At 46.1% G+C, this 18,622-nt stretch overlaps 1 protein-coding gene across 6 annotated transcripts in view; it reads left to right on the top strand.

Moving 5' to 3' along the window:
- The window catches only part of LOC105568772 (tyrosine-protein phosphatase 99A), a 288,137-nt gene that overhangs the window by 88,932 nt on the left and 180,583 nt on the right, over positions 1-18,622 (top strand). For all 6 annotated transcript variants that reach the window (XR_001009451.1, XM_012024688.1, XM_012024689.1 and 3 more), the window contains one exon: positions 3,202-3,510. Coding sequence is in view for 5 of the 6 variants with exons in the window: in XM_012024688.1 (XP_011880078.1) it covers positions 3,202-3,510 (309 nt within the window). In the remaining variant the exon portion in view is untranslated. The remainder of the gene's footprint in view (positions 1-3,201; positions 3,511-18,622) is intronic.

The raw sequence follows: 18,622 nt of genomic DNA on the forward strand, positions 1-18,622 counted from the left end.
TATAATATTAAAATCTGTCATTTTATACAAGTTCTTTGTCACTTGTATTTTAAATATGTAGCTTGTCTAACGCTTGTTCCAGAGCGTTTAATAAATAAAGATTCTATTCTATTCTATTCTCTCTCTCTCTCTCTCTCTCTCTCTCTCTCTCTCTCTCTGTGTGTAGTTAAATCATATCGATTACACTTGCGGGTTCGCGCGGAGTAGATATAACTCTGCGCCGGTGCGGGATCTATCAGCAACTGCTATTATTTCACTGCACAGCTCGCGCGCGATCGACGTCTAAACACGGGCCCTCGAGCGCGAATCGACGTTCGCGCTCGACGACGGAGATTAGTTATTAGCTCGTGAAAGTTTACGGCGTTAATATTCTGAATTCGCGCGACGAAATGACGTGTGGAATAACGCGGGGCGAGCGCGGGCAGCGAGAAGCGCCGTTCCCTCGCGCGCGCGAGAGAGGGAGGAAGGGAGATTTCCGCCTTTGTTCTCGCGAATTTCTTTTTCATTTTTTTTTCACGCGCGCGTCATACGGGAACCGTCGTACGCCGAAACGCGCGCGATTACGGTTTTATTTTCTTGGGCAATCTGCCGTGCCGATTTTACGAGCGTCCCGCGGTTTCGCCCCCGCGAGTGCCTCGTCGTCGCGGAGTGCAAACTACGGCGATTCTCGTCGAGCCGCGCGAACGCGTTATCGTTATCGTTGCGTCCGCGCGTTTCCTTTCCGCCGTCTCTCTCTCTCTCTCTCTCTCTCTCTTTTTTCCCCTCTCCGTTTCCGTCACTTTTTGCCCCGGCCTTGTGTCGCGCACCGCGCGACCATCGGAAACGATCGACGTCGTTAACAGTTGCAGATTACTTTCCCGCTGCGCCACGTCGCGGCGGTGTCCGTTCCGACCTGTACTTTCGTTAATCTCCCCGTGCAATGCTTGTTTTTTTTATTCATAGAAGCGCGCTCCGCCGGGAGCTAATCGAGAGCCAACAGGATTCGCGACATACTCCTTTCGGTTCCGTGGATTGACGATGAAACGTAATGACGTTAGCGTAAGGGCGGGCGCACGTAGTCCGAGTTTTTAGCGGTATATAGGAAGCTTTGAGGAGCGACGTATGCTTTAAAATTCCGTTGAGATATCTCTCGACACGGAACGTTTCCCGGTCGACTCATTTCGCGAGTAACTTTGACGTTACGTTTGAAGAAATTTAGGTTTAAAACTAGATCGATATCATACATACAGATAAAAGTGTGCACCGGATATACTTTAAAGCGGTCGATTGGACAGCGATCCGTGGCCCAGCCTCTGATAGAGACGAGCGCGTGGGTAATTTATTTTTGGTATATATTATTTTGCAGTACGCGAATTTCTGCGGGCGATAGGAAAATTCGCGATCGACATATCGAATACTTAAAAATATATTGGGCAACTTGATTTGGTATTTTATAATTAATAAACAGCTGCGTTATTTAATTCAAGTGTCCTATTTCAGAGCCATCAAGATGAGTTATGATGGTTTATTGATTAATGAACTAAAATGGGAGTCTTTGGCACATTTTATAAGAGCGCTTTATTGATTATGAATGTCGTTATCGTGAAAAAAGTCTCATTTATACTGGCGTAAAGGTATATATACAGAAAATACCATATCGCTCTCCTTGATGATAATATAAAGTAGGTAAAATGAAATTGTTCCGGCCAATCGGGCTGTCGGTCAGATAAAATTGTTATTCGCGAAGGTTCGAGCTATTTTTACTCGCAAGATAAAAGATATAAATAAAGAAGGAGAAGCCTGGAAAAACATTCCGCTGCAAATGTAACTAATGCAAATGTACAGCTTGCAGCGAGCTAAAAGTATATTTTGCATATAAATTTTAAAAAGCGACAACATAAAAGGGAGTACGAGTGGAATAATTTGACGGGATGAAAGAAAATTTATCGCGAGGAATTTTCGAGGATCGAGGAAATGGTATTTCGCGACAAATTTGTTATCGCGTTTGCAAAAGGTGGACAAGCGGGACGTCGCGAGTAGCTGCCCGTCTGACGAGGCGGCTCAAAGGGCGGGCCGTGATTTATGCCGATCGCGAGAGAAAGAGACCGGATACGCTAAAGGAGCATGCTTGGCAAGGTTCGAACTTGCGCTTTATGCACGTATGAATACGTACGCGTGATCCGAATACCGTTTCGCGACGAGATCCGCGCAGCGAAAGCTTTCCGAGGGCTTTCCAGAGATTGCGGAGGGAATCCCTTCGTGAATTACCTCGCGATGACCTACCGCATCGTGATGTCCGGCGCGGTTTCGCCACGTACGATCAGCGGCCGGCGGTTCGCCCCGTGATACAGCGTGCGGCACATATCTATGCCTGGGTACATACGTGTCCGTAGTGCTTACGAAATCACGCGCGAACTCCACCCGCTCTCTCCGTTCGTGCATGGATTTTCATAGATTTTCCGGACGACGGTGCCGTGTCGTCCGTCGCGGCCGTAGGGGGCGAAATAGCGCGTGGCGTGCGCACGTTCGCGGCGCGCCTAGTGTATCGAAGGTACTCACGTTGGAGGGAAAAAAAAATTGAACTCGTTAGAAAGAAAATTGGATGCCGGGGGTATTCAGGATTCCGCGATGCAATATGGCGTAACCGTGGAGCTTATTCGCGCGCGAGCTAGAGCGTCGTATATTTTGCGTTGCAAATTACGATCCGGCGCGGCCGCGTGAAATTTTAAAAGTCGATCGGAAGCTATCCCCGCCAACGGTGCTGGCCGTACTCGCGCGTACATTAATCCCCTCAAGTATGTTCCAAGCGGGTCTGCCGCGAACGAAGCGCCGTTGCGCGCAAGGTTTCTTTGCGTCGCGCGATTCAAGAATATTCTGATTTTTCTGGGAACGAGAGCGGGACAGAGAGAGATCCGAAGAGGAATCGACGCGCACGCCTCGCGGTGCTCGGGATTCTTTTACGCCCGGTCTCTCACGAGGAAGCGGGAGTGACGCGTTGTAAAGTCGAGGAACGTCCGGCCATTCGCGGATTTTATTCGCTCTACTCTGAAATTGTCCTGACGCAGGCGGATCCGCGTCCGTCGCGAGACTTGTCCACCCCATCCGCTTCCCGATTCTCCATTCCTGCCGCGACCCCGGCGATTCGCGTTTGCTTTTATCGCGACGATAACGTTCGCGCGCCGCGCAACGTAACGAATCTAACGGAAAGATCTATGTTCGCAGATGCCATGAATTCGTTGATGGAGGACGTCGTCGTGGAGGCGGGGAAGAACGTCACGCTGGGTTGTCCGGGGGTGACGGAGGATTCGCTGGTGCTGATGCTCGAGTGGCGGGCAAACGGGATGCGGCTGCTCGAGTACAAGAGCAAGAGCACGACCGTCGTGCGGCGAACGGAACAGAACAGGATGTCCCTGTCGTTGAAAAATTATTCGCTGCAGATGCATCCCGTCACCGCCTCCGACAGCGGTACGTACGAGTGTCTCGTGAACAACCGGAATGCGCCGGAAGCCGTGATCAAGCTCATCGTGCGAGGTAAGTGGCGGAATGTTCTTAATCGCTTTCTCCTCCCCCCCACCCCCCTACCCCCTTTCGTAGATACGTACTTTCCGTGGGAACAAACCCAGTCCGATGATGTATAGAACGGCGCTGACGTTCATTAACAACGAAAGCTCCTTAATTCGATCCGAGCTTATATTACACGAAGGGACGTGCATGCATGTGAAGTCGAACGTGGGTCAATACGTTTTATTTTTCTGTTTCTTTTTTCTATTCTTATAGGTATATCTGATTATGCGCGATGTTCGACAAAGTTTTTTTTATACTTGCAAGAGTGAGCTGGAAATGGCGAATGCAATTTTATTGCGATTAATCTCGACGGAGAAGACAGTAGATAAAATTTCTGTTTCCGACAATTTGTTAAGTATGACTGTTCGGTATTCAGTCCGAATGTCATTAGTGATTTAAAAACTCGTTCGGTACCGAAACTAAGCTGTTTGATATTGCGCCAATAAGGTTCGTCTGGGTGGCCACGTTGCACTTTTAGTTTCATTACTCTAGGAGATCTATCTTCGTTAAATTTATGAATTCCGCTTGTTACTCATGGACTTTGAAGATATTATTAACTGACTCGCAGCACACAGATCCGTTATGAAATGATTGGATAGCGTCTCTGTAATTTTATAGACGTAAATCGTTCTAGATATCTTAATACTTCCTATGAATCGTGGCTTTTTATAGCAAATAACACCATTCGGTGTCTTCTTTCGCGACCGTTCGGCGACAATAACGTATTATTATCGGTATTTCTTATTGTGTCTGATCGAAGGCGATATAAAAGTTCAAATGCGATTCTTCTGTTCTTAGCTGCGAGTTAAAAAAGGGACGGAACTTACTTGCCTCACTTATATTGCTTTTAGCCTTCAGCTCTCTATATGTATATATATATAATTTTCCGATACACAAGACTTTCCTGCAGCTTTACAATTTTATTTTCTCAGGCCGAAATAAGAGATAAATATTAACTCGACTGCCTACTTATTATTTTGCATTAAAACAAGGTATTACTTTGACAGTGTAAGGACGTGGGGAACATTTAGGGAATATAAAGAAACTTGGTAGAAAATCTGAATAATAAGTAGCCTAAATACCGGTACGTCAATGTTTACGCAGTAGATGCGCGATTGCTTTTGTAATATACATATAAAATTTTCCGATACACGAGACCTTCTTGCAGCTTTACAATTTTATTGTCTCAGGCCGCAATAAGAGATAAATATTGAATCGACTGACTACTTATTACTTTGCATTAAAACAAGGTGTTACTTTGACAGTGTAAGGACTTGGGGAATATAAAGAAATTTAGGGAATATAAAGAAACTTGGTAGAGAGAATCTGAATAAGTTTATACGCAATATATACGCGATTGCTTTTGTAACGATCACCAAACATCGCTGCGACTCCACCTCCACGGACAAACGAGATGAAATTCTCCCCTGCGGATTATAACCAATTTTCTTTAAGGCGCCCACATATAATCCCGCTAACCTAAAGAAAGCCGGTTTGTATTTAATTTGAAACGATCTCCAATCGAAGCGACGTAATTCATCGCATTTCGTAAACTCGGGGCATACTTATTTAGCGAAATCCCGGTCTTGCCAGATCGTTTTCGATGCCGGTGGTATTTTCGGAGGACAATCGAATATCCGTGACTCATTCATTGTCGTTACCGATTTACGTTCAATGAACTAGCTCACCGCTAAACTCGGCGAGTTTACGCAAAGTTCGCCGTGAACTTTGAAAGGCAGACCCGGTCCGGGCGGCAACACCAACCCTTCTTAACAACCCCCGTCGTCGCTCGTCGAGCTTCTAATGCTTTATTTTAAAACCGAGTTGCACCCCCGTCCCATCCACACCCCCCCCTCCTCGCGGAGTGTTTGCTTTAAGTATTTACGCCTGATTTGAATTCGTCACGTGCAACCCACCGCGTCAAAAGCAAACTTTTCCTAGCATCCTATAGACGACGACGGGTTGGAATCATGGGAGTACGCGCGGCATAACTTCAGCGGCATAAGTTTGGCCGCCGAACTTCACCGCAAAAAAGGAGAAATGAAACGGGGTCCTATCGCGTTATGTCGCGGTGATTTGCATTCAATGCACGATCCGTTACTCAATTTGACTAAAAAGTTTGCTCGCGCCGCTAAAACAACGTGAAATTACGCCAACCGGGGGCGGGGGGGAGGGGGAGGGGGAGGGGGGCGCTCGACCGCGTAACTCGGCGCGAAAAGCGAACTTTGCGCGACAATGCGGTCCCGAGGAATCAATGTAGATCGGAGATCGCGCGAATTTACATTTTTCACGTTACGCACGCGATATTAAGCGACCTATTCGTATCGTATCTTACAAGGTGTGTATATATCTAGATGCATATATATTATGACGTACATGTACATTCTACCGTACGTGCTTCTACTCGAGACGCCGGGCACGTAACACTTCGGCGGTAACCAATATTCACGTTACGTCAACCATTAAAATGAACATTTTTCAAATCTTTGCAATAGGAGCGTACACGGGCGCATCTCTCGAATGCTATTCCGCACATCGCGAGATCGATCCTCATATTTCCCTCATTTATGATTCTCGCAAAATGCGCATTGAAAAATTTGCGAGTTACCGCGCGCGAGAACGGACGAATGGCCGAAAAGAAATTTCGCATTACTTGCCGCCGTCGATCTAACTGGTTTTGCAAAAGTTTTACATATTTTGCACGGTGAAATAATAAAGGGGAAAAACGCGCGGGACAACGCCCGGGCATTTGAATGCCCGATGATGAAAATACGAACCCCCGTAATTGTGAGAAACGGCACGTTGTTCCCGATCGTTTTCAATTTGTAATTGCAAAATGCGCCGAAATTTCATAAATATAACGTGTTTGCGGTGAAAACTATTCGCGCGGCCCGAGTTATTTTCTCGTTAAGTCGGCAGGGTCGCCGATTTGTTTTGATGAACGAGCATCGGTGAGAGAGGCTGGCGGATACGTGTGCCACTCTTCGAAACGATATCGCGAGCGTACAAAGGGCCCAAAGGGAACGCCCGGAACGAGCTTCGAATTATCGTCTCTCGAAGCTTCACCGCGGGGGTGGTAGCAGGGATGGTGTTGGTTGACTGCAGCTATGAATAAGCGCGAGTCGTTTAACAGCGTGACGTTTTTTCGGCTCGCGGCAAAACAGTTTCATTCATATGCATGACGGGATACGCGGTTCGGCGTGAAAGAGAGCGAGATGGCAGAGCGCACGAGAGCGAGAGAGAGAGAGAGAGAGAGAGAGAGAAAGAGAGAAAGCGAGGGGGGAAGAGAGAAAAAAGAGACGGAGAGAGAAAGAGGAGAACCTTCGCGGAATCTCGGTAGCAGCTAACGAGTCACGATTATTCCTTCTACTCCGCTTAACGAGCAGATGCAGATGCGAAAGGCTTCGCGTTACCGACTTCGAGCATTCATCATTGATTCAGTGTTTTTCATTGTTTGCGTCTTAGCGAGGAGTCATTCTCGGCCGGCGCGTACGGGGAAAGGTGGAGCTTAATAAAAAGAGGAACGCCGTTAATATATAAAATACAAACGGTTACGAAACGCTCGCGTCCCGAAAGTGCACGTAGGACGTAAGGCGGTAAGACCGGTATTCTTATGCATCACGTGTAGATGACGAGATGAGCCCCAGTCGAGGAAAGGGTGGTAGTTTGCCTAGGTGATCCGAGAATCGAGTTCTCGAAATGGATAGAGGCGGAGAGGGAATGTGCTCTTGATGGAACAAATAAAATTGTCCCCCCCTCGGGATTATACCGTGCCGCGTGCACTTGCGTCTGTGTTGTCAAGATCCGCTTCCCCCGTCACCGCGCCCTTCCCTTTCCGCGTCGATTCCTTTCCCTTCCGTTCCCCACGGTTGGTTTTGGTACAAGGGAGAATCGTCGACCTTGGTCGCGACCGAAAAAGGCGAGAGCGTTCGCCGACAGTTATTCCTTCGGTGGCTGCTAAGCCGCGAGCGGTGTTTTTCATTCGGGCGTCTCATTTGAGACCACGACAACGGCGGGAGAGAACGACGAGTGCTCGGCAAATGGCCTCGTTCGATTTTATTTCATGTCGGAGCGAAGGAATCGCCTTACTGCCAACAGCCAGTGTGCAGGACAGTCGATTCCATTAGAATGCGCATCCAATACGGGGGCAACGTAGGTAGGTACTAATGCCCCTAGCGCGCAGATGTATGCCCGGTCGATCCTTAACTATGTTAGAAATGCGTTTCGTCGTAATCGAGATCGATTTTCTATCGAGATACCGACGCGCGTCGCGGAGATTCAGCTCGAGTCTGCAGATTCACGGGTGATTCACCCGTGAGATTTTTCCCAAAGATAATTCCGCGCGCGCGCGCATTTTTTTATCTATCACCAACGTTAAAAATTTCGATTTGCAAAAAATCCGCCTTCTCGGAAATATTTTATTGCACGATTCTGCGCTATCCCGGATTTTTTTCCCCGCGTCATCGCGCGTTTTCTCGTATTTCGCGAATTTACACGGTACCCCCAAAAATCCGCGATATGTACATAGAGAGTATCGCAGCTTTTTTTTGCGACGTGGTGGATATCCCGGGCTTTGCAGCTCGTAATACGATTTGTAATACGTACAGCAGATATACGTACGGCCCCGTGATAAATCTCTAATAAAATATTTCAGATGTATCATACGCATACACCGTCTGAGATTAAGGGGTGTTGGTTTTGTTTCGCGCCACAGATCAGGGGGCGAGGGGGGGATCAAAGTCTGCGGTAAGTCGAGATTTATTTTACATCGCGAGTACACTGATCGCCCGGGCGAACTTTTGCGAAACATTCTTATTGGTACGATGGAGTGAGAGTTTCTCCCGCGGACTTCTCCAAAGGGGCGAACATACTACCGCTCTTCACTAACCGTCGAGGTAGACTCGGTGCAATTCGAAAAGTTGGAAACGATTCGCTGAAGAGTCCCGCCGTAACGTTCTCGGATTAGCATACTATTCGTTACTTCGGCTATCCTATAAGTGATCGAGTGCCTCCAGAGTGCATAGGTATTTCTCTTTTACGGGGATAGAGACTCCCCGGGCGAGATGGATCGCGGCGTTAAAGCGCAGCAATTAATCTCTTGGTCCGATTATTTCATAAGAACGTCAACTATTTGCACAGTAATTTTTCCTGTAATGTTTCCTCGTACAAACGGTCGTAATTACATCAATTACTATTTTTACAGTTGTTCGCACAGCGCCGTGTGCAAACAGTTTTCGTTTTCGCCGCTATTGCGCTTGACGCAACAAAATGCAGTCTAGGAGATTAAATTAATAATAAAAATTAAATTACAATAGTGGGTCCATAAATCTGGACGAACAAAAACATATAGCGTAGTTGTATTAAGCCAATTATTTTATAGCCGTTGTGTACATAGCGGGGCGGGTCTCGCGTGTAGGGATGTGTAGGGATTCTATGCGTAATATCAGCTTTTATTGCGGATTTAATCGGCGGAAATAGAACGAGATTATTTACGTGATTGTATTTAGCTTGTTCTATGACGTTATGGCTGACCGGTTGATTTTATGAGATAAATGACTAGTCGCGCGTCGAGCCTTGAATAAAGGCAACGATTTAACGCGCGAGCACGGTGCGCACCGCGATATAAATGTGCTCCACCGACTGGAAACTACTCCGGTTTCGAAGATAATGAAGCGTGCGTTGAAAAATGCCAGCTTTTCTAAGCCAAAGCGCACAGCTTACTTCGACAAATCTTTTGCGCAAATTGCCCGCGTTGAGCTTTAATACGTTTTATCACCTCCGCCTTAAAACGTGTCGCCGGCTTTCGAGAGATTTTTCCGACACCCACGTGAGTCCAACGTATGTAGCGTGCGTTGATAACGCGTAACGCGATATATATTCGACAGAAATAATTAGTACTCAAAGTGAAAGCGAAACCATTGCCCGTAATAAACAATTATTCGTGCGAAATCTCGACAGCGATCGAGTTGCAGAAAAGAACGTTCGGTTATACGAGAGAAAATTTTAACGTCGGTGTTTTCTTGACCACATTCTGGCGCCTTTAATAATACAGAAAATTTCTTGCAAAAAATATCACCATGGTTCGAGCCTGGATCTTCCTACGTTCTAGGTGGGCGTCTCACCAGTTCGACCACCGAGGCATATGGTAATATTTGTCAGTATAAAGATAGCAATAACAGTATAAAGACGTTGTCTACGCGTATATTTTCGACTTTTGTGAACGCCGATAAGGGTTGCCGGCCGTACTGAACTGTCGAATACGCGATTTTTAAGTTTTCCTTCCCCCCCTCCCCCGCCGGAAAATTTTAACTAAATTTGTCGAACCGTCGCGTCTGACAAATCTTCTTCCGCAACTACTGGCTGCGTTACATATAGATGTATAGTAAGGGAATGTAATGATTCGACTCTTAAATTTGTATGCGTATATAATCAGTAGTTGCGGACGAAGATTCGTCAGACGCGACAGTCTAAAAAATTTGCCTCCACTGTTATTTATAGTAAACGACGACGCTTCTTTCCAATGTTTGCGAAAGGTAATTTCATTTCTGCAAATAACGAATTCTCGCTTTAATCGAGTTCTGGGAATAAGATCCGCGAGATCGACGACGTAACGCTATGAATTATGGAGCTCGCGACGCGGTTAATTAGACGGTATTTAATTTGTGACAAGCCCGTGAGAAAAGCACCTTCGCATAGGCCGCGATAGCGTTCGCGCACATACGTCTCTAATTAAACGAATTGCTTAGAATATAATTGAAATATTCGCGGAATTTTAGTAATGGCAGATAATAATTAATCGACCGACAGTGAGGCGGAGCTGCAAACGCTAACAACAGCAGATAAATCATAAGAAATGCATCGCTTTATGCCACTTCATATTTCAGCGCATTAATTTTTTAATGAAGCGAAAGTGCTCTAACCAATTAGAACCGTATAGCCCGACAAAATTAACTCGCTTATAATTAATACACAATGAACAATCGCCATAGCTCGCGATTCTCTTTTATAGGAGCATTAATGAATCGGGCGGCGCCCAACTGTCATTGTGCCTGAAAGCGAGCGGGCGGGCGGGCGGGCGAGGGTGGGGTGGGGGATAACTCGAGTAAACTCGAACATTAGACGGCGTTCTTACTTAGCTAAGAATCGGGAGTAAACTGCTCTTTCATAAATTAATTTCCATTCGTTGCTGCCGACTAACGAAAACTTACGGCCAACTACGGACGAAGCCGCATCTAAAACCACAGCTGCCGCGATGCCGCGCCTCTGTCGCCTTATTCAGCATTATTATTGAAATGATATTCGGCGCACGGCTCGTTCGTTTTTTCTGTAAACATTTAAAAGTTCGTTAATAGTCGAAGAAGTTGTCAACGTGGCTGCGGAAGAACGGAAAAATGCAGGCGGACTGTTGCATAAATTTCCCGAACGAAAGTTTCACGGGGGAAGAATTTAATAATTGCCAAGATAAATCAAGTAGATACGCATTAAAAAGTCACGGACTTTCTCAGATTTATAATAGAGGAATTAGTCGTTTTATGTCGCGCTTTCATAAAGACTTTTGCCATTAGTTTTGTTTAGCGAGCGAGTATGTGTGTGTGCGTGCGTGCGTGTGAGAAAGCGAGAGAGATTGGCGTAGGTAAAACATGTCGCGTCTTTCTCTTACCGGGTGGGACTCGCCGCAGCGGCGAATCATCGGAGTGAACAACAGCGCGAATTGGACCATGAAAATCTCGACCGAAATCCGGAGGACAGAAGATCAGGAGAGAGCGGAATATTCACCGAAAATTTCAATCCGAGTCAAATGCGCAGCTGCATTTATATGCGTTTCGTTGTGGGAGTCAAAGCGCGCGAGTGTCCATGTGGTTGTCGATACCGAAAGGAACTTTGTAGTCGGCATAGTTGAAATACTTGCGTGTACCGCGTGTATGTGAAAGGCAGGGATAAAGAGAGGGAAAGAGAGATGAAGACTTGGATTTCGTAATATCTCGAATACGTGGCGGAGTATTTCATTGATGATAGCGTATCAATATTGAAGAATCGATAAGTAGCGACGTCGCTTGATACATTTGAAAGCTTCGAATTGCCACGCGAGCACACAGACGTGGAGCCCCTGCGAAATTTCGAGTGGCAGGCTTCCTTTTTAATCGTCACGTCCATCGCATCGATGTCCTCCATGCATTCAATCGGATCTTGATCGTTCAAGCTTCGTGATTTGCATTAAGCGCGTTATCCCTAATCATATTTAACTCTGCGATTAAATCATCGCGCATATCGAAACAGTCGTTTAATCTTCGGGAGATGAGCAATTTAAGAAATTGCATGCATTACAGTTTCCGCTGTGCGGCTACTGCGAATGAAGGTTGTTTTATTGGCAAATTGTGCCACCGCTGTAATGTAAATTGACAATAGAGAAAAAGCCACCGGTGTGATCGCGGTTGATGTCGCCCGCCGTCGCCGTCACTCGGAAGGAATTAATTGCATCGTGCGGAAACCACCGAGCGCACACGGGTCGAATGTCGAAGGTGGCTTCGCGGTATCGATGCCAAAGCCTCTGTCGGAGTTAGTCCAAAAGCCGCGGAGGGTTCAGACAGACTTCGGGGCGGCGAAACGGACGATAGTGGTCGCGCGTTACTCTGGCGTACATACAAGTGAATAATGCAACGCATCCACGTCAACGCGATGCCGGGCGTCGCGCCGTTGCAAATCTCGTCCGCCGAGGGCGATCTTGCAGGGATCTGTTTCGTTCCTTTCGACGCTTTGACGTTTACCCGCTCTTCCGTGCTATTGGCGACAGTATCTTCCCGTTTTTCGCCAAGATCGCTCGTGTTTATCGATATTTCATTACGCCGCTCTCGGTAAAGTATAATATATATTCGCGAGGCGTCAAGCGACGTCGCGCGATTCGATTTCAATACGCGTCGCGAATGCACTGTGAATTCCAAGAGTGATAGCTCGATAGCGCGAAACGAGAATAAGAAAGGCGTTTTCGGTACCGTTCTCTCACCGCGTGCGCTCACGGTCCGATAAAGTCTGCATTTTCGAAGGAGAGGCGGTAACGTTTCTCCTCTCTCTCTCTCTCTTTTTTTCCCTTCCTATCAAAATGAAGAAAGCAGAACCTTCTATGAGAATTTAGCAGGCAATATACGGGAACGCGTATATGGTGCTATCGGGCAGCTTAGCCTTTAAAAAGGCTGAGAGGCACGAAGAGGCTCTTAAGCTCAATATGGTGTAAGAAGGTAGGTGTCGAGCCGTTACCCCGTAAGTGTCGGGGTGGCCGATGATTGTCCGGCCGGGAAGCCGAGGTGGCGATGCATCGCGACACGTCGCCACCTCATTAGCCGCGAGAAAGATATTCGCCTATGGGGTGGCAACTACCGCTGTATAATATCGATTTGATTCGGTGATGCGAATCCGCGCCCGTTTCAATTTCTTTTGACATTCATTAGAAAAAATTGTATAATTAATTAACACAATGAAAAGTGCTTTTAGCGCTTTTACCTCTCGAAGTTAGTTATTAACGTTATTTTATTATACATACGCGTGCACACGCTGCTGAACATTTTATTATCGCGAAATTATGTCGAAAGAAAATTACATACTGAAATCATTTAACGTTATATTGCTATATTTAATATTAAATACAAAAATTAATATCCATTATCATAATTAACAATAATTAACAAACAATAACTTTTAACAACCGTATCGCGCACATATTTTATGTACCCGCTCCTTCAGTCGCACGCGTGAATTTAAATCGCAGAACGCGACTGTTAATTAATTCATTGCCGGATAAAAGACGACACGTTGCGAGATAACGCGAGGCTGATCAGGAGTGTCCGTCGGCGGTGCCGCGTACGCGTGGAATCGCAGGGGAAAAAAGGAAACTCGGCCTTGCTCATGTTAGGATGGCTGTAAATAATCGTTGCTGTCAGAGTATACTATAGTTTATAGCTAATTTAACCACATTTCTCCCTTACCGCCGCGCGTATATGCACATGCGCTTAGGCTAATGAGTTCGTAACGAGAAAAGCGACGTCGGACGCGGCGTCGGCTACTCGCCCGGCTTCTTTATTTTGCGCCCCGCGTTTCTCGCCCCCGCGCGGTTTTAGTGGCCGCTGATCGCGGAATCGCGGTGTTAACTAGCACGCAAAAACGCATTCGGAACTCCGTCTGCTGATTCGGGAACTTTGCGCGACAACTCTAACGACGCCCGAGCTCGTTTCGGACGAGAAACACGAGGCGGTACATCCAATTGTCGGCTCGGAACATTAAAGGAGAAATCACTCTTTGTATTCATCCTAAAGCCTAATCTACAACGTGCTCTCTGAGCGGTAAGGAAAATACAATTATTACACTGGGCGATAGACGAAGAAAGAAGTTACTTATATAGTCACCAGTGATGTTCAAAAATGGAAACAGAAAACTTGCAGTCAATCAAACTGGCATATTCCTTTATTTATTTAATACGACGTTTCGACTTTATTTTTGGGTCCTTATCAAGTGATACTACATGTTCGAGCCCAACATACGCAGTGCTCACATGTACTTGTAGTTTTATAACTTGACTATAGTCAAGTTATAAAATGCCGTGTTGATGTTTCTGGTTGCTTCTGCTACATTGTGTCCAAGTTTAAACTTTTTTATCCGGATTTGGCTCTTATCTATTATTTTAAGTTGGCTGGTCACAAAAATGTTGACAGTGATCAATAAAAAAATGAAATGTACGTTTTGAAGATCAGGATTGTCACTTAAATTTGATATATATCAACTGTCTCGTTCTGTTCGTTTTTACGCATTAAAACGTCACCAATGTTACCAATTTGCGAAAACGTTGCTATTTCATGTGCAACAACCTCATATTTTTGTAATTTATGAAACACGTGTCAGTTAAGGTAGACCAAAATTTATTTATTGTTACAGAGAAGAATGTTTCTAGACGCAAAGAGCACATTGCCTAAAGGCCTAATCTAGGAAGAGGAATGCTCGTATTGCGCGTTATATTAAATTGTTTTGATGATTGCGTTAGGCGCAGAGTGGAGATTAATATTCCGAATACGGCTGTATTTTCCCCTGCGATTCCTCGCGAACGTGGCACCGCCAGGAGACACTGCTGATCAATTTCGCGTTATCTCGCAACGTGTGATCCTTTATTTGACAACGGGTAATTAACAATCGCGTTCTGCGATTTAAATTCACCAGCGCCATCAAAGGGCCGGGTTTCGTTTCGGCAGTTTTCCTTACATTCGTAGCAAACTTGTCGCAGCAGTCTGCAACGTTTACTTCAATGTTTTATTACCGTTCGGACGCTTTAAAATAGCCGAGGTCTCTAGATATAACTTTCCCGAATTATTTACCGATCGATATACGCTAATTATAACGTGCGCCGCAAATTTAGAGAAATCTCCATGAATAATGCGCTTCCAGCAGACTTGTGCAACAAAAGTTGCGCGTTCCGGGAATACAAGGTATCCCGCAACCGCTGTACGATACTTTAATAGCATATTCTGAAGATTAATTAGAGCCGAAAATTCTAACATACACGCGAGAATGTAGGATCGCGGATACTTTTTTATTTACGAGCGATCGATATCGCGCCGATGATCTTGCGTCGCGGAGAAGTAAGGTTGTACACGTAATGATTTTAACAATCTTAATATAACCGTAATCATTCTAATAAGAAAATGTGACACTTGATCGTCACATTTTTAACTCGATTCCAATTTATTCCCGCGAGTACTCGCGAGTTATTAAATTCGTGTAATCTTACTTATTAAAAATATACTCTCGTTCCTCCTCGAACGTAAAAGTTTCAACGTTCTATTATTAATGATGCGACTACTAATAATACAACAGACGTGACGCGATACGAATAGGTGTTCGGTTACACCAGGCATGGCCAATTTCCGACCTGCGATATTTTACAAGATAAAAAATTAAAGAAGTAAGAAAAAGCTGTAGAACTGATTTTACTAATGTTTGAATTTAACACTAATACTTAGTAAATCTAAAGAAATTCACACCTCTCAAAATTTATCTCAAAATATCTCAAAATTTACGGCAGTTACACCCTCAGAAAGGATATCTGTTACCGAGACAAAAATATTCTTGATGCATTTATATTTCTCACAACGTCATTTAGTATAAAAATAAGACAATATCAAAATAAAATCAATAGTTCTTATTCTCGTCTATCGAATTAAAAAAGATTGACTTACTATATCGAGACAAGAGTATAGTTTATGTATTCTTGCGTTTGGAAGCAATTTCCCCTCCATTTTACAACGCACGAAGTTGGCAGCACAATATCCGACAAATCTATCATGTTATTCTAGATTTTAGAATTTTCCATTTGAGATTAAAATATTTCTTTCTCTATAATAAATATGATTGGCGCTATGTCGATCCTATTTTATGATACATTGTGTGTAATAGCATTGAATCCGGAAATCTTTTCTATGGGTGTATAGTGTCCACAGTTTCAGCGTACATATTTTCGTCCAAATGTCATTTTTCGACGTTGTGGAACGAGACTCAATTTTTTTTTGCTAAGCTTCCTCTATGAGGAAGCAATAGCATTAGACACAGCTTTGGTATCACTTCTTAGGGCCCGAGCAGGACGGCTGTCTTAGGGCCTGTGCAGAATAGCTGTCTTGTTACTCTTAAGGCATAAGACAGTTATTGTGTGCGTTACCTCAAGACAAAGGCTTAAAACATAAAAGGTTGTCTTAAGGCTGTCTTAAGAGTACAAGACAGCCATTCTGCCCAGGCTCTTACTCTTAAGACAATGTTTTATGTTTTAAATCTTTGTCTTAAAGTAACGCACAATAACTGTCTTGTGACTTAAGAATACAAGGCAGCTATTCTGCCCAGGCCCAAATAGAAAATAAAAGTCTAGCAAAAGTTCACACCGCTATCTCAAAATTTACGGAAGTTCTAGTGTCCACAATTTCGTTGCGTGCACACAGACATTTCCGTTCAAATGCGATTTTTCGACGTTGTGGAACATTTCTAATACATTGATGAGGGAAAATGAGATTAAATTTTTTTCACGAAATGCTTTCTCTATGAGGAAGCAATAGCATTAGGAACAGCTTTGGTATCACTTCTTAGGGCCTGAGCAGGACGGCTGTTCTACTCTTAAGACAATGTTTTATATTTTAAAGCTTTGTCTTAAAGTAACGCACAATAACTGTCTTGTGACTTGAGAACACAAGGCAGCTATTCTGCTCAGGCTAATAGAATATAATAATAGAAAATAAAATTCTAATAGAAAATAGAAAATAAAAATCTAAAAAAAAAGTTCACACCGCTATTCTCGAAATTTACGAAAGTTCTGGTGTCCGCAATTTCAGCGCGCACGCAGACAGATTTTTCGACGTCGTGGAACATTTCTAATACATCGACGAAGAAAAATGAGGCTCGATTTTCAACGCGAAGCAGTTTTAACATTTTCAAGACCGTCTTCGGCCCGTCACAAGTAAAGGTGCATTTTCACGTGTCGCTCGAACCGGCCGTTTCAGCGACACGTGAAAATGTACCTTAAGAAACGGGACTTGGAGGGTAACGTCGTCGGCAAGTCAGTTTGAGAATTTTGAATGGCCCGCGAGTAGAGAGGGGGGCATGCCGGGCCGGCGTCAGGCGGCCATCTTTAATACCCCGCCGTGCCGCTCGACGCGCGAGCGCCCGTCTCACGTCGCCGCGGGGACGCGTCGCAGGTAAGGAACGGAATATTCGGCGTGATTACTTGGTAGATGACGTCAATCGCTTCAAATCTGTTTACCGTCTTCGAGCGTTGGGTTTTTTTTTGCGCGGCGTGCCGGCGCGCCGCGCGCCGCGTACCACCAAAGGTCGCTGTGTCATTAGTCGTCGAACGCTCGAGCCGGCAGGCAGCGGCCCGTGCCGCTCCGTGCGTCGCGTCGCGCTAGCCTTACGTGATCCCGTGAGCTATCATCCTCTTCATCCATCAGTGTCGTCTCGTTACCGCTGTCCGCTCTGTTACGGCTATCCGTGTGCGCGTCTCCGCCGACGCCGGCGCTCTCCTTCGCGGTGCAGCAGCGAGATTTTGGCGCGCAACTTTGGCGGCGTCGCCCGAGACCGCTGCTCGTTCGCGCACGGCCGGGACGGCGGAGGACGATCCGTAGGCGCTCGACTTTGATCTCGGTGTATATTACGCTTGTCTCTTTCCAAAGTAACGGTCGGAAAGAGCCAAGGAATGAATTGAGCCAGGCTTGAGGTTAAACGACGTCGGTGAAATCGGGCCTTGGACTGCCCGGTTACGTCCAAACGTCGCCTAACGTTCGATCTCGGTTCAATTCGCGCTTGCCTCTGTCTAGAGAGTAACAGTTGGAAAGAGACGAACGACGAGTCAAGCCGAGCTTGATGCCGAGCGACGTCGGTGAAACCGGGCGTCAGTCGTAAGGCGGAGAGAAACGTGAGAGTACACGAATTACGTTTCTCCCCGCCCTACGACTCCGCCTCGCCTTACGTCTACGACTTAACGGTTGCGGTCGAGCCGCCGCTGCGAGTGCTCCGAAGTGCGCCACTTCTGCGCTTTTTTTCGAAGGAAAGGGGGAGACGCTTCGTGACGCTTGGAGCGACCGCTTGGCCGCGGCCCGGGGGACCGGCTTGGGCGTTTGCGGCGAGCGTTCGTCGCGCGAGTGCATCGGGAGTGTCGAGTATCCGTAATCCGGCGTGATATCGGACGGTTAATTCTCGCGACGGTGATCGCCGCGAGTGTTGTGCGACGTGCAGAGCGCCCCCCGCCCCTTCGGACGCCACCTAACCTGAGCCTCGGAAGGAGGAGAACGCGGACGGCATCGGGCGTCGCGGAGCAACCGCGCGGTAAGTAATCTCGCAATCTATTTATTCCTCGTGTAGGAAGCAGTGGTTTTACCGCCCGCGAGCTTCGTAAGAGCTTGCACGCCCGAGAGATTGTACGCGGAAACTCGTCGCCGCGTTTCACGCGCGCGCGCGCGAGAATTACCCCCCCTCTCTGAAATATTAATCGTTTCGGCTACAATTTGCGTGTGTTTCCGTTTTGCAGGTCGACGGAGCAGCTGCCGGTGAGTGTGGAAATATA

This window comes from Vollenhovia emeryi, unplaced genomic scaffold, assembly GCF_000949405.1.
Source record: "Vollenhovia emeryi isolate VEMERY1.0 unplaced genomic scaffold, V.emery_V1.0 DF939127.1, whole genome shotgun sequence".
NCBI lineage: Eukaryota > Metazoa > Arthropoda > Insecta > Hymenoptera > Formicidae > Vollenhovia > Vollenhovia emeryi.